At 39.3% G+C, this 26,403-nt stretch overlaps 1 protein-coding gene and 1 long non-coding RNA gene across 2 annotated transcripts in view; one reads left to right on the plus strand and one right to left on the minus strand.

The window, feature by feature from the left end:
* The window catches only part of LOC148347172 (retinoic acid receptor alpha), a 199,957-nt gene that overhangs the window by 77,964 nt on the left and 95,590 nt on the right, over nt 1-26,403 (plus strand). The window contains exon 2 of the mRNA XM_088324375.1: nt 3,425-3,756. Coding sequence (XP_088180501.1) covers nt 3,615-3,756 — 142 coding nt within the window. The 5' untranslated portion in view covers nt 3,425-3,614. The remainder of the gene's footprint in view (nt 1-3,424; nt 3,757-26,403) is intronic.
* The window catches only part of LOC148347173 (uncharacterized), a 106,663-nt gene that overhangs the window by 21,130 nt on the left and 59,130 nt on the right, over nt 1-26,403 (minus strand). The window contains exons 3-4 of the long non-coding RNA XR_015848184.1: nt 12,528-12,664; nt 8,251-8,334 (exon numbers count right to left, since the gene is read on the minus strand). This is a non-coding gene — a long non-coding RNA (uncharacterized LOC148347173). The remainder of the gene's footprint in view (nt 1-8,250; nt 8,335-12,527; nt 12,665-26,403) is intronic.

Consider the following 26,403-nt stretch of genomic DNA (forward strand, 5'->3'; position numbering starts at 1 on the left):
GTCCGTGATACAGATAAGGTTGCTGACCACTGTGATAGTTCACATATTTTTGGTTATTATTAAAAACAATAAATGTGTTTTTTTGAAATATAATCATTATTTTGCCGTGCGTTTGCGTGCCACTGGTTAACCCCTCGCGTGCCACTGGTGCGCGTGTCATAGGTTGCCAACCCCTGATATAGATGATATAATTCTTTTAGAGTTGACACGCATAGCACGTAAACATTTCAAACATGCAAGAGGGTTAAAGTGCATTTGAGCATCATGTACATTGTATAACACCTCCCCCGGCCCCTGCCCCCCATTTTCCCGCCCGGGTGGGGCCAAAGGATGAAAAGACGGCCTGTCACAAGCCATGAAGCTCCGACGCGACCTCTGAACCCTCCCCCCGTTCCACCCCAGCACCGCTGTAAAGAGCGACTGACCCACATTGTTTGTTTATATTCACGCTACTGTTAGCCATCACTTTGCCCCCTCCCCACGAGCGGGGGAGCGATCTAGCTAGCAGCTACATATGTTGAACTGAAGACGGCATATGGGCCGCTAAAGATAGCAACGCTAGAAAATCTTTGCATTAAAAGCAGCCTGGGGCGACACTAGCTAGCATGCGTGGTGACCGTCTTTATTTTGGTCGGCACCGGCAGCGCTTCGGTACAAAACCCTGACCCGGAGCGCTAGAGGCGGACGACATCGGATCAAAAAAGTGCTTTGTATAAAAAACCGGATGCTTTTTCGATGATGTAGTTGCTCTTTTCTGTCGTCGATCGTCTTTTTCCCCTTGACGGGAAACGCGTAATCCGCCGAGAGATCAAAGACGGGGAAAATATAGGCTGACACCTACTTAATATTTGATCATATTTTCTCCGTCAGACGTTGCAAAAATAAAATCCTTTGTTGTAAGCTGTTTACAATCAGTCAAGAACAGGGTGGGCAAACTATGGCGCAAGGGCCACATACAGCCTGTCAGGCTCCTTAATAAAGCCCGCCACATATTAAAGGGACAGTGTGTATTATCTAGCACCTCTGGGCGAAAAAACCCAAACTTCCTTTATTAACCCCTTAACGTCCCTGGAAAATTCGCCTAAAATCCAAGACATAACCGAAGTAAATTGAATGCCATTCTTTAAGTGCTTCGAGAATATGGACGCTTTTTTTGTCTCTTTTGATAGGTAAGACTGAATTTTTTCCCAAACAGAAATAATCACTACAAATGCTTTTATAACATGTGGTTTTCAGAGTTAGAACACACTTAAATAGGTTTTTGTTAAGGCCTTCATTTTTTTTTCAATCAAATGCCTGCCGCTGAGTGTAGCATGGCCATCTTAGCTAGAAAACAGGTGAGACAATAGTTTGAAGCCTTACATGGTCAAATTTCATCATAGTCTGAAAAACTAAGGGGAGATTTGGGCCTTTCCAAAAGTAGCCGTTTCTCTTTCCAGAAGTCAATCAATGAAAATGCACACTTGTGTGTGATGATCGTGTGTATTAATGGATCCCAGGTTATATTTACGCACGTTCATTTTTGGTTTTGATTTGAATAGACTCCCAGAAAACGTCATAAAATTATGTTTGGATAAAACTGAGTAAGCAAAAATGCCAGGTGAAATTGATTTTTTTTTTTACAGTGTTGTTATGACCTGGTATTGGTATCTGTGACGTATTGCCGGCTGCACACGCTTGGCAACAAGCTACCATAGCCCCACCCGCTCTCTCACTGCATACCCTACCTCACCGATTCTCGCACCGTAATGTCCAGCATCACAGCTTTCTTTTCCCGTCAGTTGACTTGTAAACGTTTCATTATGGCAGCCAATAAACTACACTAGTATTTTGGATAAGTGTCAGCGTCGCTCTTGACGGCCATTTTGTTCTCCCTGCTCACAGTCTTTGTTTTGCAACTCTGAATAGGCAAATCTCAAGTGGGCCTAAATCGGTGCCTTGGGGTTCACCTCTTTGCTCCTGCTTAATTAGCAGACTTTCTTTGTTTTTTGTGTCGGCGTTTTGGGTTTTTTTTTTTGTCTCGGCACGTCAGCGTTAATGAGCGGCGAGCAGACGAGGCTGGCACGCCCGCCGCCTCTGCTGGCTAGCACTCTTAACAGCCCATTAGCTAATGAAGGCAGATGGGTTGTTTTGCTAAGGATTCAGAGTGGGTATTACAGATAATTAGCGTCAAAACAAAAGCACTCTTTAGCAAGGGCTGTGCAGAAAAATGATGCTAGGGATGCGACGAATGCTTATTTTGCACCCTGATACATCCTGCAGTTGTTTTATCGATTCATTTCAGAGTTGGGTAAGCTACAGATGTTTCCTTTTTACTAGGGCTGCGACAAAAACTTTGATATCCGATTAATCAGAATTTATTATCGATTAAAAAAAAAGCTGTGTTTATTAGCTAGGCAACAAATCATTTTTTTTATATCCAATTAATTCTTCGATTAGTCTATGAATAAATCCGTGAATCAACTAAACTACAAAATGTTGGGACTACACCAATCAACAATTTTGATATCCAATTAACCTGTGCATTATTATTGATTAATAGGTGAATTGGTTGAGTAACAAGTGTATTTATGTTGCTTGGCAACCAACTTATTTCAACAACTGGTTTATAGGTTGATTATTCTATGGATTGATCAGTTAATTGTGTGAACTAAATGTTTTCATTTTGCTAGGCCTGCAACAAATTATTATTGAAAAATCTGATGCATCTGTCGATTTTTTTGACAGTTAATATTTTTGTCTCTGGATCGTACAACACAAATAAGATTTCAATTTGTTTCCCTTTTTATTTTAAGAATTTCAGGAAAACTGCAAAATGTTGGTATTAACTAATCATTTATTCCTTGAGTAAGCTACAGAAGTTTTCATCGTTGTCCCTGTGTTCGAAAACAAAATCATTTATAAAGGTTGAGTTTTTTTCAACTTTAGTTGTGATTATAAGTTGTCACAAAAATTACAAAATGTTGGGTTTTTTTTTTGCAATTAATTCACTGAGAAACACAAATGTTTTCATTTCTGTGCTTGGATCAAAAACTAAATCTTATTTCAAATTATTATTATTTTTTGTGTTTCCGTTCTTGTTCGGATTATAAATTATCAGAAAATTTGCAAAATGGTCTTTTTTATGGCGAATCAATCCATTTAGCCAGATACAATTTTTTTATTTTGATCCCGGAATCCTAAAACAATCTCATTTCAAAGTTTCTCTGTTTTTCATGTTCTAATTTGGATTATTAATGTGCAAAATGGTTGGCTTAAATGATTCATCCGATAAGACACAAGTGTTTACATTTTAGTACCTGGATTTTACAGCTGAAGCAGAACTTCAAGAGATTTTTTGGGGGGGAGAATTTTCAGTTCTAGTTTGGATTATAGTCAGATTGGTTGTGGCACCACTAGAATGTTTTATTTGTTTTTTTTACAGGAAAAGAAGATGGCCAAATCATGTAAGGGGATCGGAATCCCTTAGAACGGAATCGTCCGGCGATCAGTTGGTGACCTCTCGCCGGCCACTTCGAGGGACGATGCTGTAATCGAGCGCCCGCATGGGGGATTAAAATCGAGCGCGACAGGACGCCGCTTCCCCCTCCCCTCGCTTTGGGTCTCCTGCCGCCATGGCCGGGAAGGGCCACCGGCACCTCAACGGCTTCCCCGTGCCGGCCTACTCCTATTTTTTTCCGCACATGTTGGGGAGTTTGTCCCCGCCAGCGATGCCGGGACTTCCTCTAAGCGGCTACAGCACGCCATCGCCAGCGAGTAAGTGCTTTTCCCCACATCTCTTCTTTCAGGGACAGCCTCACAGACGCCCACACTATCTAGCGCTGTCCTTTATTTACGAGTGTTTGGACTCGTAAACAAACGCTCAAATCCAAAAGACTCGCAATTGGCAAGCCGGAATAAACATTTCACATGCCACGATTGGCGTTTTTTGCTATCAATCAGAAGTTTATTTTCTCAGTAGGTGAGAAAGTTTTTTTGTATTTTTCTCGCGGTGCACTGACTCACACAAAGAACTGTCTTTTTCCCACGAGTTCCCAAAACTGTTGTAACGATCAAAACAAAAAGCAATAAGGCGAGATTTTAAAATTGCCATTGAGCGCAAGTTGGCTGTTTTAAAAAACAAAAAATAAACAAAAAATCCTTTTCTTTCCCACATGATTTATTCCTCAACAGTTCAAATGGATTTCTGACATTTATTGCCGTCATTGGCACTCATCTCAATTTGAGTGTCCCGTACTGCTTCAAAACTAAACTGTTGAGTGGTAAACCGCACCCCTTTATTATCAATTGTCTCTTTTGACGTGTACGTATATAACAGTCATTAGCACTAAAATTTGAGTGTCCCGAATAGCTGAAGAAAAACAAAAAAACTTAATACTAGTAAGCCCTCTTTATTATTAAATTCCTTCAAATCAAAAACGGTTAAGTCTCCTACTCATCAAAATGACTATTACATCTATAGCCGTCATTGGCACAAAACTCTGTCCCAAATTACTTCATAAAAAAATGTTAATAGTTGTATGCCCAACCTCTCATTAAATAATTCAATGCCATTAAGTATAAATATGGTTTCAGTAGCATTGGTCCCTAAGTGCCAAAACGCAAAAAGCTTTTCTTGTAATATTTAAAAAAAAAACTATTATATAAAGGGTTTAGCGCTGCTCATCAGTAAGTATTAAGCCTCTGTGAAATATTTCAGTAATATAATTGCCAATTATATGGCAGGAGTGGCTTTAATCGGATATTTGTCCACACATTGAGGAAGCCCACACTTCTTATTGTTACTGAGTGTTAATGAGAGTGTGTTTGTAGCCCCATATGGTGAGTAGGGATAGTGAAGCACTTTGGTGAGTCATGAGATATGAACACTTTGTAATGGGCAGTTAATTCCCCAACAGAGTATATTCCTTTCAAAAAAATGACTAAGCCCCATCGTCGGGTATGACGTTTTGTACACATCCGCAGGAACACTGTTGCCATGGCGACTGAAATCGTGTGATCAAGTTACAGGATACATCGAGCGCTGAAAAATTCCCGCATTCAAATGTTATTTTGCAAGCAAAGTGCCCTTGTGTTAATGGAAAGCACGGATTTTCAAGAAACTTAGTCATGTTAAACTGTTGTTTAACAAACAACGGTAAAAGCTATACTTTGGTTCAAGGGTTGGAGCTCTCTTTTGAAACATCCTGTGCCTAAATAGCTGGTTTAGTAATGTAACCACTGTGGTTGTAGGGGCACCTTTTCCTGTGGTGTGTCTTGGGGAAGTATAGCCTGGTTGCGTCCATCCTTTTCCAGGCCGACATATGCTTCCACCCGGTCTCGAACTGGGGACTTTTCCCGTGTTAGGCATACATGCTAACCACTGCAGCTACAGGACAAAATTTTGTCAAAATGGAAACTGTTTGGCACCAGCTCTTCCTATCTGAAAGAAACGTCTGGTATCAAATGAGTTAAATAGCATTTTTTACATCCATTGCTACCACTGAACGTGTGAGCTTATTTTTAGTGTCAAGGACGATAGAAGGGAGTGTGCATGGCTCGCAATCACTTATTGGGTACGGTTTTTTACTGCAAGTGGTTCAGAAAACTATTTCTTGAAGTGACTTTTCTGGCCGACAACAAGAATTTGTGTGCTGTGATTGGCTGTTGAGCAGAAAGGTTTTACTAAGCCTGAAGCACTGCCGTAATACAAAAAAATGGAAGTGTTTCTTTGAACCCTTCGAACTTGGGAAATGTCCGACTTTTGCTGGAATGCGGGCCCCGCTCCCACTTCCTAGCTAGTGAGCTAGCGAGCGGCACGCCTCTCTCACAAAGGCTGGCGCTTCCGTCCTATTTGCCCTTTTTGCTGACAACTTGTGTGTGCGCAACACGCCACTTCCCTGCTGTTTTCCCACAAACATTTCCTGTCTGTGAACGCACCGCAGCCTTCGCACATTAAATATGATTAAAAGCCTAGTTTAAATATATATTTTATTTTAACTCATGTATTAAACATTCAAACTTCCTTCATAATATAAAAAAGCATCATTTTCGTCTTGGTTTGGCCCATCCCGTGCCATAAACTAGGCAAATTGTGTACCGTATCTTCTGTGCTGTAAGGCGCACATTAAAACCCCACATTTTCCAGAAATACCATTTCCCAAAATATTTTTAGTTAAATTCCTGTATTGAAAAATAAATACTTCACATTCTCTCAGTTGAAAAAATTAAACGCATCATTTTGTTCATGGTTTAGACCACACCATGTGAGAAAATAGGCACACATTTATATTTTTTCAATTAAACCTTTTTATTTAAATTTCTCTACATAAAAATATTTAAATTCCCCCACAATAGAAAAAAAGTATAATTTTGTTCTTGGTTTGGCCCAAACCAAACTTTTAATTATTACTTTCACTTCAACTTACCGTATTTTCCGCACTATAGGGCGCACCGGGTTATAGGGCGCACCCCCCAAAAATAGTTTTTGGTCCTATAGATAGATAAGGCGCACCGGATTATAAGGCGCTACAATGGGAACGTCGACAAAACAGTCAGATGATTCAGTCAAACTTTTTACCCCCTTGACATTCCCAAATCGTAGACACGTGCGGATGCGGTGTCCGTACGATGTCACTCAAATGCATCGTTTCAAATATCATTCGGAAGGTTAAAGTCTTGGGATTCAAGAAATGCCAACCATTCCTTAGTTTCTATTTTCTTTTTCGCTCGCAACTTTACTGTATATATGACAATAAACACTTGGAATTGAGTTTAATTTAAAAAAAAGACACTCCATTCCATCCATTATCTGCACCGCTTATCACAGAAACATCGAGTTCAGTCTGAAACAAGATACTGGGAAAATATATAGTCAGGGTAGCTCACCGAAGTCGTTGTGTTCATAATAATGTGCAGCCGTGGTCCTCTTATATCCGTTAGTTTAGTAAATCCAGGAGAATAAAATACTTACAAATACAGAATAGTAAATAATGCTTTCTTTATGCCGTCAAACCACGTGCTATACGCATTCATCTTTTTCGGCCAATTGCAGGCTTTGTTTTGCCGCTTCAGCCAATGCCAGCCTGTAAATGATAAGAAGGATCCGCCCCATGACCTCCGAATAACTTTAGCCAATAGTGATCGATTCAAATGATGATTGACACATTGGTTAGCCAATGAAACGCCGGTAAATAATTCCCAGCATACACTGCGGACTACTTGGCGTTCGGGGGAAAATCTAGTCGGCGGCTGCAAGTTAGTTTGAAGACTTTGCGATTTAATATTGATACATAAATAAGGCGCACTGTATTATAAGGCGCACGGTCAGCTTTTGAAAAAAATTAAGACTTTTAGGTGCGCCTTATAGTGCGGAAAATACGGTAATACTAAACTATTTTTTTACATTTTATTTCACTTAATGCATGACAAAAAATTAGTTTAAATTCACCCATAGAAGGAAAAAAATAGTAATACAAAAATCTTGTGTCATTTTTTCAATTTTGTGTCATTATATAAAAAATTGTGTATATAACACTGGTTTTCTAAAGGAAAAATAGTTCAAATTATTTCCTAGTAGAAAAAATAATAGTGTATAATTATTTTCTGGAAAAAAAAACAAAAGGGTTTAAATTATTCCCTAGTAGAAAAAATAATTCTGTTTTGTTCTTGTGGGGTACATACCAATATTTGTAATCATTATTTTCAGTTAAACCTGATATTATTTTATTTTATTGTCAACTGTTTAACATGTCTGTTGTATTTAAAGTATTACAAAATAAGAGTTCATTCCCTCATGGTAGAAATCATTATCATTTTGTTCCCTTTGGCCCATATGTCAGAAAAAGGCAAAACTTTTTTTTATTTTTTATTTTTATTAAATCACAAAAATGTCTATTTTGTAAGTGATTGTAAAAAAATAACACTAACATTGAGGGGTTTTTTCAAAGTACAAAATTGTGACCTCTGAAGTTCGATTCCAGAGTTGGCAAATTGATTCCGATTTGACAAAAAAATATGGGACTAAAAAAAAATATTTTCTGTTGAAAAGCTAAAATTTAAGAATTTGTCATTCAAACAATGTATTTATTATGAGAAATTGGATGATATATTACTAACTGATACTTTTATTCGTTCTATCAATTTTGAATTAACACCAAGTATTTTTTTTTTGATTATTAAGCTTCAAATGTCTTAACTTGACCATATAGTATATCGGCAAAAGTGTGACCCAAGATATATTGAAGAAAACACTAACGGAAGACTTCTTACCTCCTGTTTTGCGTGCTTTGTTTATTTGGCGTCCTCACATTTGTCATCTTTCATGCCGTCGCGGTCGCTTTTCTTTTCCTTTCTCTGTCGGTACAATGGAGACATTATTCGCCACAAGCAGAGCAGAAGGGTTAATAGAGGCTTTGCCCCCCTTCCTCGCCCACTCGATGCTATTTCTCAGCGTTCCCGTCTCGGTATTATCCGACACTCGTGGCCTTTATTGCATTATCTCTTAACGGCAACAAATATGATCAAATGTGTCGTTGCGCAGCGTTTCTAATTAAAAAGCTTGAAACACGAGCCGGTTATTGATCCCCGCTTCTTCTGTGCTATTAGATTAGCGCCGTTATTCAAGGAGACAAGATTGGAAACAACAAATTTGGTGTTATAATCGGTGAGCACACGTCACAAAATGAACCTGTTGAACGTCAGAGACTCACTAAAATAATCTTCTCCAATTTCATAACCAACTTATCGTGTTCAAATATCAACTTCTTTTGATCTAATCTGTTTTCCTACATGGACCCATTAGGGTGCAAAAAGATCATTTTAAAAATGTATTTTCACAACTTTCCCTTTTTTAACAAATATGTGTTCTAGATGTCAGATTTAGCTAGATGCGGTCTATTTGGTTTTAGGTATAATTCGGCTCCAAAATTGCCATCTAAAATTGAGTTGTCTTAAGCTAAGTGGACCAAATAGAGCTCAAAATATCTGTTTGAAAAAAAGTTTTCTTAAAATTCACTTTTCAACAACATAAAGACATCCTTTGGATGTCGAACTTTTTGGCTTAATGTGGTCTAGTCTGTTTCAGACATAATAATAATAATACTATGATAATTATTAAAGAAAGATGTTTATTCAACTTTCACTTTGCAAATTAATCAATACCTACTTTTTTGGACAGTTCATTTGCGTCTTTTTCTTCAGGGTTTCCGTGGGGTCTTTAAAAACTGGAAAAGTAAGAACTCTGGCCTTTAAGACGTCTTGAGCCTTTTCTCAACTGTCACGTTTCAACTTTTTTGGGACATTTGCAGTCACTTCTTTTAAAAGTGTTTTGAACATCTTCAAAAAGACATTTTCTCAACTTTCACTTTTCGACCCAAAAAAATGCTTATTTTGGACGTTACTCTCTCGGAAGTCAATTAAATAATGTGAGGGAAACAGACAATCTATAACCAGGAGAGAATTAAAGAACAGTTGGGCTGGTAAATTCAACTCTGACGATGATAATTTTCGCACTTGTCACGAGTTATTTGAACGGACGAATAACAAAGAAAACGTCTCAATGTTGGACTAATACTATTTCTGGTCCCACCCCCTCATCCCCTTAGGCGTCCATCCGTAATCCAGCAGGCAGCGCCAATAGGAAGACACGGACGCGGCGCTATCTACAACGAACATTCGCAAGAAAATCCATACGTGCTAAGCCGCCGAGCGCCGGCAGCTCGTAAACACTGGCTAACGTCATGGAAATCTTTCTGATGTGCCAGCGTTCGTATCCTCTTCTTTTTTTTATTCTCTCTCTTCTCTTCAAAGGCCCTGTAAGGAAGTCAAGACAAGGGTAACGCGATAAGAACTCCGATTTTTTTTTTCTCACTCTTTCTTGGGCGCGTATCCTTTCGCTCAACCCACTCTCGGGCTGACCTCCTTCTCCTTCCTTTTATCTCCCGTCTGCATACAAATATCGTATCGCTAGCTGCAAGCGCTGTGTCATAATTCAGCGGCAGCGCGTACATTTCAAATGTCAACGACGCTCTCTTAGGCGGCGGCCCTCTATTGTCCTTTGATAAGCGCCCAAAATGGCGGCATCCGTCAAAATAGAGGGCGCTTACCTAATGGAGGAGATGGGGGAAAAAATGGGGATGAATTCACAGGAAGTGATTGAATTATCAAGTGAGGTTTTGCTGCTTGTCCGAGAGGGAAAGCCCTTATTACTCGGAGTTAATGCGCTTTTTTTCAGCACAATGGCAGTTTATGTTTTGTGAAAACAAATGATCAGAGGGACGCGGCTTATGGGGCTTCATATTGGCAGCATCTTTTAACTCGTTGCCAGCCTACTTGGATTGGAAATGACGTGGAAAGCGGTCATTGGCAAGCGATTGAAACAAATTTTTTGAAATTTACGGCTGTCATCAGCTGCGAGTTTGGGGGTGGCTACAGTTGCTCCTAAGCGGGCGTTAGCTCTCTTCGGTATCCTCAAATGTACTGTCATGCATCAGTAGCACTTATTTTACTCTAAACTCGTTACCGGCCTACTTGGATAGAAAATCACATGGAAGGCAGTTATAGGCGCTCAATCAAAACATTTTTGACGTCTATGGCCGTCACTGGCAGTAGATGAGCTGAGGGGGGGGGGGCCTGCGGTCACTCGTGTAAGTAGGCGTTGGCGCTCTCTAGTCTCCTCAAATGTGCCGTAATGAGTCAGTATCGTTCATTTTACTCTTAACTCATTTGCTGGCTGCTTAGATAACTCGTTGCCACCCTACTTGGACGGAAAATGAAGTGGAAAGCAGTCATTGATAATTGAAATGGATCTTTTGACGTATATAGCTGTCTTTGGCAGTGGATGAGTGGAGAGGGGCCTTGCTCTCACTAATTACCGGGTGTTAGTAATCCTCAAATGTGCTGTAATGTATCGGTAGTGCTCACTTTACTTGTTTGCATCCAGCTCAGTTAATCATTGCTTGCCTCCTTGGATAGAAAATGACGTGGAAAGCAGTCGTAGGCATTCAATTGAAACTGATTTATGTTTATGCCCGTTATTGGCAGTGAATGAGTTGGGAGGGGGCTCTGCCATTGATCGTAAACAGTTGTTAGAACTTTTTTGTCTCCTCGTATGAGCTTTAATGCATCCGTAGAGCTCGTTTTACTTTGCGTTCAAGTGAGAGCGCAATAATTCTCATGTGATTCCCGAGAAGTTTCTTTTCCCATCTTCATCAGCTCAGGTTCAAAGAGCGAGTAGGACGGTTTGAGTCGATTCTGAGCCCTGAGAACTCAAGATGTTCGACCGATACTGGAGCACTCAACTTTCGGATAAGTAGTTTACGTATTTTACGGAATATAAATGAGATACTCAACAAAAAATATTTTAAATATATTACCTGTGATTAGCATAAAGACTATGAAAAATAAAGCAAAAATAAAATACATATGGCAGCCAAATACTAGCACATGTCCAAAGATACATAAATCCTGGAAAATAATGAATAGTTTTTATTCATTTTAATCTAAGCCTAATTAATTTGCATTAAAATGATAATACACATATCAATGTTGAGAATGGACAAGCAAAACATCCCAAAAAGCTTTGTTGGGTTAACATTACCCCTTGCACTTTACACAGGTTAGCGATCGAGCAATGAGTTTCTGGTAGCGAAAATTACACTAACCTAAAATTGACACAGCTAGAGCTGGTTTTCACATACGCTAAGTAAGCTAGCAAGCTAGCTAGCTTGCATCAAGCTTCTGATAGCAACAATTTTAAGCTAACCTGAAATTGACACATCACCTAATTGATCAAGTCTTCGTTTACGGTACGTTGGCTAGCTAGAAACAAGCGCAAGCAAATAGTTGATTAACTATTTGGGTTCTTATTAAGTACATTAGCTAGCTAGCTAGCAATGAGCTTTTGGTTAAGCTAACAGAAAATTGACCAAGCTAGCGCCTGGTTGATCAAGTGTTCTTATGCAGTAAATTAGCTAGCTGGCTAGATAACAACGAGCTTCTGGTTAAGCTGACCAAAAAAGGACACAATTTGCAATAGTTGATCAAGTCCTCTTATACGGTACGTTAGCAAGCTAGCTAGCAACCAGCTTCTTGTTGCAACAATTCTTAAAATAAAGTAAAATTCAAACTGCTAGAACCTAAATAATCAAATCTTTGTACACAATAACCAGCAACAATATTTTGGTTAAGCTAACATGAAATTGAGAAACCTAGTGGAAGCTGGAACCTGAACAACAAAATAAAGAAAGGTTTGTGGGATAAAATAAATTTGAAGATAAAATAGTAAAAAAAAAAACATTTGAATTTTTTCGTTCCTTTAACACTTTGTTTTTGCAATCAATTTTGATTCCTTGTTTGGAAGTCTGCTCACCACATGATCTTAATATCGCCTAAAAATACTTACCTTGGCAACGCTAGTTAATGTTAGCAGCATCATACTTATGCTAAAATTTTTCCTTTTTCCTTTGGTTCCAATAATTTTGCAGTTCATTTTTTTTTAATTCGTTTTTACCTCTTTTTTAATGGGGCGGGGCTGGGAAATGACTCACCATCGTCAGCAAAGAAGTCCGGCAACGCCATTGTTGTTTTTGCACCCGAACCGCCGACAGACGCGAGACGGAGGAATTCGGCCGCCGCAACGTTGACTGATCCGCCGCTGTCGAGATAAAATCTCCACTGATAACCGCTAGCACACACACAGGGGAAAAAAAACAAAAATTCCAGACACTCTGACTGAAAGTCCGATCCTGGTCGACTTTGAAACGTGAACATTTTTATATGAAGCACTTTGAGTACACAGACATGGTGTACAACCTGTTAGCGACACATAGCAAACATGACTATGTTTTATTCATGCAAGGCTAAAATTGAATGTTTGGTATTTAAATTATGAATGAGTGAACTTCAATCCCAGTCTGCGCCATCTATTTTTAGATGTGCTGCTAACGCACTACATCAGAAATATGGTCTATGGTGTTCAACAAGGCAAAAAAAATGCGCTACCATCCCTGGATCTGTCCATGCATGGATCAGCTCCTATAAATTAATAGTTATTAGCAAACAAGATACACAACAATGGAGACACAAAGCAATAAAAGATAAAATGATGCCAACAGCTAAGCTAGTGTGGACAGCTTTGCAAAATAAAAAATTGCAAAAAAAGCAACAAGAAAATGCAGTTGCTCCAGGCTAACACCAACTTTCAAGTGGCGCATTTGAGTATTTTTGATCTGGACTTAATACAATCGTTCACTGGATACATTTAGTCACATTTATGGGTGAATTGTTCACACTGGGACGCCCTGCAATAGATCTGGTGACTCCGAGTCATTATATTTTTAGCCAATGCTAAATTATATCATGGTTGACATTGACACTGCCCCAAAGACTTCAATGATCTCGTGATCTTTTTGTCCCGTTGCAAGTAAATTGGTCCTGGCATCAAGTCTTGCAGTACAAATGATTTAATGACTTGTGGTTGTGGTGCTAAGCTAAACGCTATCTTGGTTGACATTTTAACAGTCTTAGAGACATCCATTTGGATTTGAATATGTCTTTTTTATCGCATTTGTGGGTAATTTGGTCGAGCCCTTAAAACGACCTGGTGACACGGATGTTGTGCTGTATAAACTCAAGCTGACGCTATCTTGATTGACATTTTAACAACTCAAGAATTTTTTGTGTCCGGTCTGAGCAAACCTTTTTAGCTACTTCTGTTGTTCGTATCAGACGATTTTCTTGGATTTCATAGGTTATAATTTGGGTTGACACTTAAAGATAAGTTCTTTACCTTTGATGCAAAAGTGACACGGTTTGCGAACTGTTTTTTATTTCGTCAAAGCTGTGACAGGCTCCTTAAAGTTCGTAGCATACAGTGCTGTTCAAAATAATAGCAGTGCAATGTGACTAACCATAATATCTCAGGTTTTAGTATATTTATTATTGTTACCGTATTTTCCGCACTATAAGGCGCACCGGGTTATAGGGCGCACCCCGAAAAAATAGCTTTTGGTCCTATATTTGACATACATAAGACGCACCGGATTATAAGGCGCTACAATGGGAACGTCGACAAAACAGTCAGATAGTTCAGTCAAACTTATTACCCCCTTAACATTCCCAAAGCTTGCAAAGACGCAAATACGTGTCAAGAACAAGTGCGGATGCGGTGTCCGTACGATGTCACTCAAATGCATCGTTCCATCATTCGGAAGGTTAAAGTCTTGGGATTCAAGAAATGCCAACCATTCCTTAGTTTCTATTTTCTTTTTCGCTCGCAACTTTACTGTATATATGACAATAAGCACTTGGAATTGAGTTTGATTTAAAAATAGACACTCCATTCCATCCATTATCTGCACCGCTTATCACAGAAACATCAAGTTCAGTCTGAAACAAGATACTGGGAAAATATATAGTCAGGGTAGCTCACCGAAGTCGTTGTGTTCATAATATTGTGCAGCCATGGTCCTCTTATATCCGTGAGTGTAGTGAATCCAGGAGGATAAAATTTTTACAAATACAGAATAGTAAAAAATGCTTTCTCTATCCCGTCAACCACGTGCTATTCACATTCATCTTTTTCTGCCAATTGCAGGCTTTGTTTTGCCGCTTAAGCCTATGTCAGCCTGTAAATGATAAAAAGGATCCGCCCCTTGACCTCCAAATAACTTTAGCCAATAGTGATCGATTCAAATGATGATTGACACATTGGTTAGCCAATGAAACGCCGGTAAATAATTCCCAGCATACACCGCGGACTACTTGGCGTTCGGGGGAAAATCTAGTCGGCGGCTGCAAGTTAGTTGGAAGACTTTGCGACTTAATATTGATCCATAAATAAGGCGCAATGTATTATAAGGCGCATGGTCAGCTTTTGAAAAAAATAAAGGCTTTTAGGTGCGCCTTATAGTGCGGAAAATACGGTACATGCCAAACAAGTTGCAGTAGAATCTCAGAAAACAAACAAGACCCACCATTCTTAAGTGCGCTCTGAAGGCTGCGCAATTGGGCAACTAGTTCAAAGGGGTGTGTTCAAAAAGATAGCAGCGTCTAATGTTGTTGTACAAACTCAAAACTATTTTGCATTTCCCAAAAAAGGTAGGATTTAGCAATCCTAATTTTTAGTTTGCGTGGGATTCTTGAAAATTTGCTTTACACAGAGGTCTTCTGTCACTGCACTTACAGGTAACTGCAGACTGTCTTTAATCGTCCTGGAGCTGATCACTGGCTGTTCCTTTGCCATTCTGGTTATTCTCCAGTCCAATTTAATAGTTGTCTTCAATTTTCTTTCACAAATCTGTTTTTTCTCTACGTATTTTAGGCCATTGGAGATTATTTTAGCTCAACCACCACCAATCTTATGCACCTCTTTATAGGTTCTCTCTCCAATCGACTTTTTAATCAAAGAACGCTGTAATTCGGGTCAGTGTCTTAAACGACCCATTTTCCTCAAAAGTATGTTCAACCTGTACTGGCTTTATCATCTTAAAATAGGCGTCACACGATTCACACCCGCTTTGTTTTTTTTTTCTTCCCCAAAATTGATGAACTCGGAGATTGGTTGCAACACTGCTATTTTTTTTAACACACCCCTTTGAACAATTTGCCCAATTGCACAGCATTCGGTTTGTGTCTATTATACATGCTCGGTCTTGTTTTCTGAGAATCTACTGCACCTACTGGTAACTTGTCTGGCATGTACAATAAAAAAATATCCTAAAAAGCAGGGATATTTTGGTTAGTCAAATTGCCCTGGTATTATTTTGAACAGCACTGTAAGTAATGAAGACTGTCAAAGTGGGATGGGCAATTGTGTCTGATCATTGAAAAGAGAACCATAGCAGAACATCAGCGAGTGTCAAACCTTAGTCCATGACCCAGAAACTGGGCTAATGGCTCATTTCTTTGCACGAGACAGCGGGCCTTGACAAAAGAGGAAAGTAAGGCGCGCCCCGAAGACGAGCGAGTGCTAATCTCTAAACATTGTCGAGGTGTTTCGAGGGCGAAAGCCTCTGTTTGCAGTTGACACAGACAAACAGTCCACGACTTGCTGATTCAATATTTACCTTTCAAATACGGATATTTTCTCTAAGCACCTGACTTTGGCCTCCTCAAAGTCCTTTCTTTTCATCTGCAATAATGGGACATTCTAAACGACCATTTCAAGTTTTGGGTGATAGAGCCCGCAAATTAGAATAGTCTTGTCATTGATAACATAGGTAACATTGTTTACAACAAGGTTATACATTGCACTCGATGATAAACATGTAATAAGGACTTAAAAGAGAAAAAGGTGGTAAGGATAAATCCATCTATCTACCTTGGTCATATCCCTCAAAAGGGGTGACCGACAGCAAGACAAACATACAAAACAAAGAAAATGAAAGGGAAAAAAAAAAGCCAAAAAAAAAACCCACATACAAACATTTTTGGACCATGGCCAGCCCGAATACCCAAACAAGTTAGGCACCTCAGCACCTAAGTTGGTCATGCTTCCGTCCCTCAAGATGAAACGGGACACAAAAAAGCAGCCATGTCACTCGGTTCAGGGTGACACAACACACTCTTCTGTTCAACAGCAGGGCCCGACAGCTTTCACTGGTTTACCCCTGCCGCATCATACGAGTGCCCAGCCCATCCTTTAGAACGCGTCCACAATCCCATTATCCTTTCACAACACCTCTCCACTCCTTCCTATCATCAACAAGAGCTCTAGCTTCCATTATATTTTGACCTCTTTCCTGCAGAGCACTCATAACACTATCCGCGTCAATCGCGGCCTTCCTCTTGGTCTCCTTCCATTTACTTCTTCTCTGTAGATACTCTTTAACATTCGCTCCTCATCCATCTTCTCCGTGTGTCCAAACCATCTGAGTACTCTCTTATCCACACGCTTGCTCAGTTCCACTACTACTCCAGTTCTGTCCCTCACAATTTCATTTCTCAATCTATCCAATCCTAACATACTCCTCAAACACTTCATCTCAAAAACATTTAATTTCCTTCTCAAATCTGCGTTCAGGCTCCAAGTCTCTGCACTATACAACACAGTCGGCACAATCACACTCTCATACAGTCCCCTCCTAACATCCATTCTCATGCTCTTGTTGCTCATCACTCTCCTCAGAGCACCCAAAACCTTGCTTCCTTGATTCACTCTGTGCAATACCTCGCACTCCATTCCACCAACTGCAGCCACATCACAACCCAAGTACCTAAAGCTTTCAACTTCTTCCAGCACCTGTCCATGCAACCTTATTTCTAACGCCATGCCCACTCCATCACGTGAACAGTAAGGATAAATAGGTAAAAGTATATACGAGGTAGGGCTTAGAGGCTGGCCTGAGTTTAAAGTGCATCATAACAGTAATGCAATGAATAATAGTCCAATAACATTTAGCAACGACCAAATTCCAGAATAAGTCGATATATATAATAAGAATACTCAACTGGCAAGACACATTTCACTGTCTTGCATGCTTGTTTTGGGTGGTCGCAGCCATTGGGAAGAAATTGTAATTGACCCTCAGTTATTGAATTTTTTTATCTTCGCATTATTTTTTGCCAAGGTAAAAATCCACAACATACCTACTTTTGGGCTGCGAGCAACTAGCTGAGAAACACTGTTCTAAACAACCTTGTTGGGTTTTGCTAATTTTATTTTGCTAGACCGCTTTGGGGCTACTTTTACAGCCCATGGCATTGGTCCTGCAACGCAGACAAGCGAGGGCAGATGTGCTTTGAAGAAGTTAGGGCCTTTGTGTACAAAGCAGATCAATTGGACAAGTTTGTGTTTTTTTCTAATGAGATTAGCACAAAGTTTAGATAGTCCTGCCGAGATATAGCTTGTAACTTCCGATGAATATGCAGGTAAATAAGCTATGGTTTTGTATGATAAAATTCATCTCATCAGCCGTACCGCTTATCCTCATTAGGTTTGCGGGGGGGGCTGGAGCCCATCCCAGCCATCTCCGGGCAGTGGGCAGGGGACACCCTGAACTGGTTGCCAGCCAATCGCAGGGCACACAGGGACAGACAATGCATTCGCTCATTCACACCTAGGGACAATTTGGACCGGCCAATTCACCTGAAATGCATGTTTTTGGAACGTGGGAGGAAACCGGAGTGCACGGAGGAAACCCACGCAAGCACGGGGAGAACATACAAACTCCGCACAGAAAGTCTGGAGCTGGATTTGAACCCACGACAGGTTCCCATGACATGAACTGTGCCGCACAAGCGCTAACCACTGCTCCGCCGTGCAGCTTAAATTATTAATTTTTATTTAAAACTCGAAAAAAATGTTTCACGAATCCTATGAGGACTGTACATTGGAATGAGGGGTATAAGAATTTGACAGAGTCAATTTGGCCTCCGGAATTTTTTTGGGGTTGTCAGGTCCTCATTAGAAAAGACAAGTTAGCGCTTTATTGATCGTGGTGTGATATACAATTAGGGGGATTTTAAAACATTGTTTTAAAACTTGTTTGTGGCACATTTGTTAAACTGGCAGAAAGTTTAATACATTTGATGAGATATTTACCACTTATATGTGTTTTTAGCTGTAGTGTCATTGATATGACACTGAGCTGGGGGACATGTTACTGAAGCTTAAAGTCTCTTCTCTGAATGGTGAAAACTGCAAAAACATAATAAAATGCATTGAGACTATGTGCCAACCAGTTCTTTAAAAAAAATAAGTACATAAACTGTACATCTGTAGGATTCCAAGATATCATTGTGGATACATCGTATAAACACTTTTGGAAATTTACTTGTAGAATTTAATCCTTCAACATGGATGGAGACATTCATGTCATGTGGCCAAAGTTTGGTAGTCATTTTCTACCACAATGATCTCTTAATTTCCTCCTTGACTATTCACCTTTTGGGCATTGCCTGGCAACTTTCGAGTGCAAGAGCTTAGCGGCTTACGCTCGGGCCCAGTCGCTGTTATGGGCCCCCCCCGTCTATTAACGCGGCTCAGGAGGTGACGACGCCGGCGGAGAATTCAAAAGCCGGGCCGGCATATAGGGCACACGTGGCTAGATATGTTGTCATGGCGACCAATCAGTTTGTCTTTGCTAAAATTGTAAGCTACAAAAATACGAACGGGCGGTGAGGTTTGTGGCTCGGAGGGGCTGGTCAGGACCGATTCCGGCCATGCTACCTCCACCAAGGCCACAAAGGAATGTTTTTACAGTAGATCAAATGGAAAGATTAGAAATGGAATCCTTCTGTTTTGTTCGTGAGTAACTCTATATATTTGCGTTTAAAGGATGTAGAGGCAGCACGGTTGCTCACTCTCACATCGCCGCACTCTCAGTGGGAACGTTGCGCCTCCCTCTTTTGGACTTCAAAGCCGAGCTGTCCCCGGACGGACTTCAAACGGAGCCAGGCCATTAAAAGACAAAAATGATTTTTCTGCAAGGTCGTGATTTATTTGATTGAAAAACGAAACCACTTTCCCCACAGGCGTTTTTCTTATTTTTCCTCCGCTTCACCGGGCTGAGGTTAGATTGCAACCAGGTGGGTATCCTCTTTGGGCCGGGAATGAAATCCTCAGAGCTTTTATATCTCAGACGCTTAAGATGGAATTCCTAAGTGCAAACACATGCTTTGCTCAGTGTCGCTCCGGCGATGACCACGACTGCTTTACCGCCAAACGGTCACACCCGCAAATGCGTTTGGGTGCAAAGTAATTTTTTTTTTTTTTTTAAACGCTTTTCGGGAGAAATTACAAAGATTTTCCCTTGGCCATTTTGGAACCGCTGCCAGAAGATCACATACCTTGACGTGGATTGCTGGAATCTTAGTTTTGTCTTTGATAATCAACCAGAAAGACATTGGGGTTGTTGGCAATTGACGACTTTTTTCGCCTTTAAAGGGACGGTGTGTATTTGACTACTAGCTGCCACTGTATTATGTAGTGCAACTGAAAATGAGTGCCAAAGCACATCGTGCATTTAGCACAGAGTATAATCATTGAGCATGAAGTGTCGATACAAATGGGAGCACACCCTTCAAGTCACCCCATGAAAAAATAATTAACCTGGAAGAGACTTGGGGGTCCGTGAAAAGATTTCTTCCGAGGCGGTCGTGACAGAAAATAATTAGGAAACACTACTTTAAGAAAATGGAACATACAAACTGTAACCTATACTGTACAGGCCAATAACATCGTAACATTTTTAACTATTGCCAAGATAGCGCACAACAAATCATGAATGTATTCAATTCATTGTTTTATGACTTCCATTTTGCTATAACAAAAAAAAATAATTTCAAGTCCTATTATATAAGGACATTTAGAAATATAGGGAACAAACTTCTAATTAAATCGTAAAATGAATTGATCAGTTAAATTATTTTACCTCATTAAAAAAAGATCACGGCAATAAAAATATTAAACCTTTATTCATCTTTTGCAGTACAAGTAGGTAAATGAATTATCACTTGTCAATCAAATATGAATGAATGTCAATAAATAACCATATTTTCTGTACCATAAGGAGCAGGTAAAAACGGAAAATTTGAAATGTTTGCGCCTGGAAACTGACTATAAACACTATCAATAAAATCGGAATCAATTCATTTTAACCTTATTTTTTCACATTTATTGTATGTTTTATGACTTTCTATGATACCTTTGTAGTTATAATTTAATGCACCTTTTAGTCCATAGCACCTTATATATGAAATATGTAAGGTGTGCCTTATAATTGGGTGCGCCTCACTGTTCAGAAAATACAGCTATTTTCAAAACAGAACCGTAGAGTCTTCAACTTTATGCAGTAATTTCCTTTTTTTTTTCGTCATTACCTTTGTGCGCCTCCTCCCCCTCTGGTGAAATTTCGCTCACTCTTGAGGTCCCGTTAACGTTATCTGGCTTCCTCTGGGCCCGCCACAAACTTGCAGAAAATAGAGCGCTTTATTGGGACGCCTGTCGGGACTCCCGCTGGATTTATGGCCAGGAGACAGCGTTTAGCACTCAATTGGTTAGGGGGATGTTAGGGGCTTGGCGGCTCATTTGCATAAAGAAAGACAATCTCTTCGTAAAACACTGGATTCAAAAATAGGATTCAATTGAGTAGAAAGCGACAACACACTCCTCGATATGCACTCTATTCTAATTTTTCCAACGACGAATTGAATAATTCAATTAGAAAAGAGGAAAGCTAAGCCACAAGATTTGGCTTGGATTTTACTCGGAATAGTGTTTCCACGTGGTTCGGAATTAGTTGAAACGTAAAGAACGGAGAATGTCATTTTGGATCGTTTTACTCCTAACGGGGAAGATAAACAACGTCAACTGCTGATGCTAGCTAACAACGTTAGCTAATGCAATAAACCAACGGCCGTGCATTAAAAGTAGGAATAGCCACCGGGACATTTTTTGTGGCTTTATTGAATCACCAGTAAGAATATAAGAACTATTAGCTAACCAGGTAACTATGGAGGGCAATTACTTGCAAAAGTTACTTGTAAACATCAAACTTAATAATGCTGCCACAATTAACAAAATAAACAAAATCAATCATTTGGTATTCATAGAATTTGTACCTGTGAAATATTGTATCAAAGTTTTTAAAATTTGACGCAAATAATCAAAGCTCGTAAAAAATAAATGAATACTTTTCAAAATTCAATCAATTTCAATAAGTAGAAGCAATAATTTGTACCTGTAAAAATGTTTTTTAAAAATGAAAAAAAAAATAAAAAAAAATCAAAGCTTGTAAAATAAATGAATGCATTTTAAAATCAGTCAATTTTAATCCATACAATATTTTTTACTTGTAAAATACTGTCTTCATTTTTTAACAGAAGTTCTAAAAGTAAACTAAGTCCAAACATTGAATGCATAGATATAAACATTTGTACCTTTGAAAAAAAAAAAAAAACGGTATTTAAAAATATTTTTGAAAATAAATGTCCATCCACGGCGGCGCAGTGGTTAGCCCGTGCGGCGGTTCTGAGGTCATGAGATCGAACCTTCCTGTGTGGAGTTTGCATGTTCTTCCCGTGCTTGCGTGGGTTTCGTCCGGGCACTCCAGTTTCCTCCCACAATCCAAAAACATGCATGTCAGGTGAATTGGCCGGTCCAAATTGTCCCTGGTGTGAATGAGCGAGCGAGCGAATTGTCTGTCCCTGTGTGCCCTGCGACTGGCTGGCAACCAGCTCAGGGTGTCCCCTGCCCACTGCCCGAAGACAGCTGGGATGGGCTCCAGCAACCCCGCAACCCTACTGAGGATAAGTGGTGCAGATAATGGATAAATAAAAGTAAACTGAAGAAAAAAAACTTAAAAAAATAGTGCTATAAATGTATCGATCAGTGCAACTTATTACAAATTTATGTTTTGCTAGAATGCAAAAATCTTTAACATTACTTTTTTCCCCTTAAAAAACAAAGTGTTTTCCATGTACAATTCTTTTTCTCTACTTCAAAAAACATACATATTTATTTGCCCCAAAAAAAAAAAATTCCACATGTAATTTTATAAAAACTAATGTACCCTATTTTCTGGACTTTAAGGACCACCTATAAAACCTCTAACTGGCCAGATATTTGAATGTACGCCTCGTAACTTGGTGCACCTTATATACTGCAAAATATAGTGGATATGATAGGAAATGCATACAGTGTTCATACATGTGTGTTACCACAAAAAAATTACAGTATTTTTGCAATGATTGAACAATCAAACATTGCTGACCATAATCCCAAAGCATTGTTTGCAACGGGAATCGAATCTGAATCACAGCGGTGAGAGTGTGGACTCTTAACCACTAGACCGCAACCTTTTAAGAGGTAATGGTTTGGGCCATTGTCTGAATAAACAGCAACTAAAGAAAAGGTGTGCTTATTTGGGATGTACACTGGATCTCGGAAAAGGAGATACTTCGGAGAGAGAAACGCACAATGACCATATATGAATGAATTAATTAAAGTGGTCAAATTAAATGTCATTCTGGTAAAGTAAATATTTCATAGAACATCAAATAATTTGTGTTTTTTATGCAACCCCAGCACTTACTGTAGTTTTGATTCCATGCGTTTCCAGGGCGGCTTATAAAAATATATAACAAAAGACTATTTTGAGAGGGTGCGCCTTATGACCCAGTGTGTTTTATGGAGTGGAAAATGTTACAGTGAAATGTTACAACATATGATAACCGTTTGTGAATCAATTGATTTCAGTAGTTAAACCAGATTTCATAGTGTTAGTCTATTTTCAATGAAAGTTTTTTTTTGTTTTTATGTGCCCCTATACTTAAAAATGTTTCCCAATTACTTTTTTAAGGTAGTTCAGAATGTCTATACATTTTTCTTCTCATGATTTCACCAATCAGCCGTACTCTCTCCAACTTTCTCCCATCTCATCTTCTCATTGGCTGGATTCCTGGCCGGCAGTGCCACGCATTAAGATTTAATGCGCCGACCAACGCGCTTTGTGTGTCTCACCGCTGAGAATGCCAGCGGGGGCGCTCTCTTTCGCCTTCTGTCTGAGCCAGAAAAGCTGCTTAGCATTAGCTAAAACGCGCAGACGCACAGCGTCTTGATGTATTGTAGCTCGTTTCACAACATTCAGATGATGAAACTAGGACAGGCGTGTCCTGTTTCCTCAACTTGGTTTCTTCTTGCTTTTTCTACCTGTGGGCGTCCCAATTCACCTGCCTGATGAATAATTGATAGCAGCAGGACACGCGAAATAAAAGAGCGGATCCTGCATGGTTCAGATGGGATTTTAACTGCCATTTTTGGATTAGCTGTAATTAAGTTTGTATGTTGGCCACCATGACGTTTTGCGAAGCGTCGAACGTCATCAGCGCGTACAAGCAAATGACAGATTAGTTGCAGGAAAATGAGCTGTGAATTTTGGACCATTTTTTATACTTAGAAAACACAGTAATCTCTTATTTCTTGGTGCTTTTGTTATGGCTGGTTCACTGCTTGGCGGATTTTGAATTGTTTTTATTGTCATTGATAAACGTATCGTGCATTGTGTTTTGAGCAGAAAGCACACAAAAATGCTATCACAGGGGCAGGTTAGGGAGTGGTTGTGTGTTGCGTGGATGTGACTGTGCGTGGGAGATTGTGATGTGTATGCTGTCAAACAGTGGGGCAGGAATTGGATTCAACGTGTCCGCCACCCAAAACAAAATGCGGAGCATAGAGACAGCTAGCCTTTAATTTCTCATTACAACAAAACATAATTAATCCATTAATCGGCCTCTAAGGAAAGTCAGAAGAGAGCAAAGAAATAATGATCATCAGCAGGTGCTCCATTGATCGTTATTGGGTCCAGGAAGGGACTGAGGCTGCCTCAAGAGAGAACGCCAGTGTAAATACTATATTCGTGAAGCAACTATATGGTAGTCGCCATTTTGAATCGTGACATGGTCCGTAAAGACATGACGTAAATAACTGGGCGGAGAGCAGGAAACCGCGCTGTTAAAACGGCGTCAGGTTTCTAGGGGCACGCCGCCATTGTCATTCTGCAGCCAAAATAACGCATTGCTTTTGACCGTCAAACCGTAACGGTGTTTTAACGGAAGAAAAACTAATTACATTATCCTTTACTGAAGAAAATAGCGCTGTTACATAACGGTTATTTATAACTGCGTTGTTGCCAATACTGGAGAAGGCAATAGTGAGGCTACAGGTCTGGCCTACTGCTATAGCTAAGCTAGCTAACAACCTTCACAAGCTACCCCTACAGAGCCTGTATCGCACCAACGTCAAATCCATTATTTATGAGATGACCTGGAGCTACAACTTGAAACCGCTACATTTGGGTCTCTTGTATTTTAATAATTGCAGAGATCTGGCTCAACTTGAAGATGTACGATGCTAGCGTGCAGCTAGCCAGTCGCTTTTCAAATCGCTGTCTTACACTGAAAGAAGCTATCCAATATCAGTGTATTTTTGTATAACGACACTAAAGAGAATCCATTCAACTGCAGTTCTGTGTTTGTAATTGTAGATCTATAATTAATGTTTTGTTACAGTCGTATACTCTGTCGGTAAAGATGTCATTTTGAGGTAAGTTTGACCTTGTGGCTCTTATGAAGGTGCGATGCTACTTGGCAGATTTTCATTTTTCGCGAGTTGTTCTGGTTTCCATTAACCGCGAATACAGAGGGATCTTCATTAAAAAATAAAGGTGCAAAAAAGATATTGGTGCGAATTACTACAAATTTGCTTTTAGTAAAAATACATGTTGTTTTCCTCTTTGGTGATTACAATTCAGTAAGTAAAATGTTTTTTTTTTCAATTAAGAATACAAATATATTTATTTTTCTGGGTACCTGTACTGATCAAATGGTTTTGTTCCAGTCATGGCAACTAATATATTTATATATTTATATAAATATATGATTATGGGAACAAAAACATTTCATCCAAAATTAAAACAAATTTTATGATATAAAATGATCAATTTAAAATTTATAAATTAAAATATATTCATTATTCTTAAAATAACATTTCAATAATCCATTGAGGGGTGACTTGGATCATGAACAAAAAGTAAATCTGGGGACAAGTATTTTTCCACATGACGTCAATGATAAATATTAAAACTTTCTCATTACCATTTGTTTCCCTGTAAAATTGGATGAAATTAAGTTTCTCTGAATTAAATTATTCTTTTTATCAATGCCATTTGTATAAAGTGAAAGCTGGTGTAAAAACCGTCTGTAGTCTGAACAGCCCTTTCAGACTTCTTGTGATTAAGGGCTATACAAATAAACATAACTGTACATGTAAAATTATTTTTTTCAACTCCCCAAAATGCCCCCTCCAAAAACAAGTTAAAACTACAATTTTCTTGATGTTAAAAAAATGAAAGGAGGATGCATTTGGCGCTTAATTAGCCGCACTTGCTTTTGAAACGTCTGCTCCTGCAGCAGGAGGCTGGGCTCGCGTATATGGCTTCTTTATTACTGCTTTTAGAGGGGCTAAATGTCGCTAATAATTTTTTATTATTTTTCTGGTCGACAAAAGACCATCCGCTGCCACTGGAAGTCATAGTTTCTCCCAGTTTGTATTTTACCCCCTTGTTAAGCAACACTGTGAAAGGTTGGGTCATGACTTTTTGATAATGTGGCTGCCCTTATTTGCATATTTTGGGGTTTACCTCAAGGTCACTCTGTTTTGTTCCTCGTTGATATCTGTCTGCCTTGTTAATATTTGGATTTGGTCCCACTTTTCTCTGGCAACATCTTTGCACTTGTTAGCGCGGTTCTTATTTTTTCGACATCGGATTGATGTCAGCGTCTTTTGATGTTTTTTTAAGGAACTTCGCTCCTAATATGAAAACCTTGACTATTAATGGGAAAGAAAAACCCCAAAACAGACAGGTCTTCGTTAATATTTAAAATGCTAACCTTACCTCCAAAAATACTTTCATATCGTTTCAA

Source organism: Urocampus carinirostris, chromosome 19 (assembly GCF_059441175.1).
Source record: "Urocampus carinirostris isolate Australia breed hairy pipefish chromosome 19, RoL_Ucar_1.0, whole genome shotgun sequence".
NCBI lineage: Eukaryota > Metazoa > Chordata > Actinopteri > Syngnathiformes > Syngnathidae > Urocampus > Urocampus carinirostris.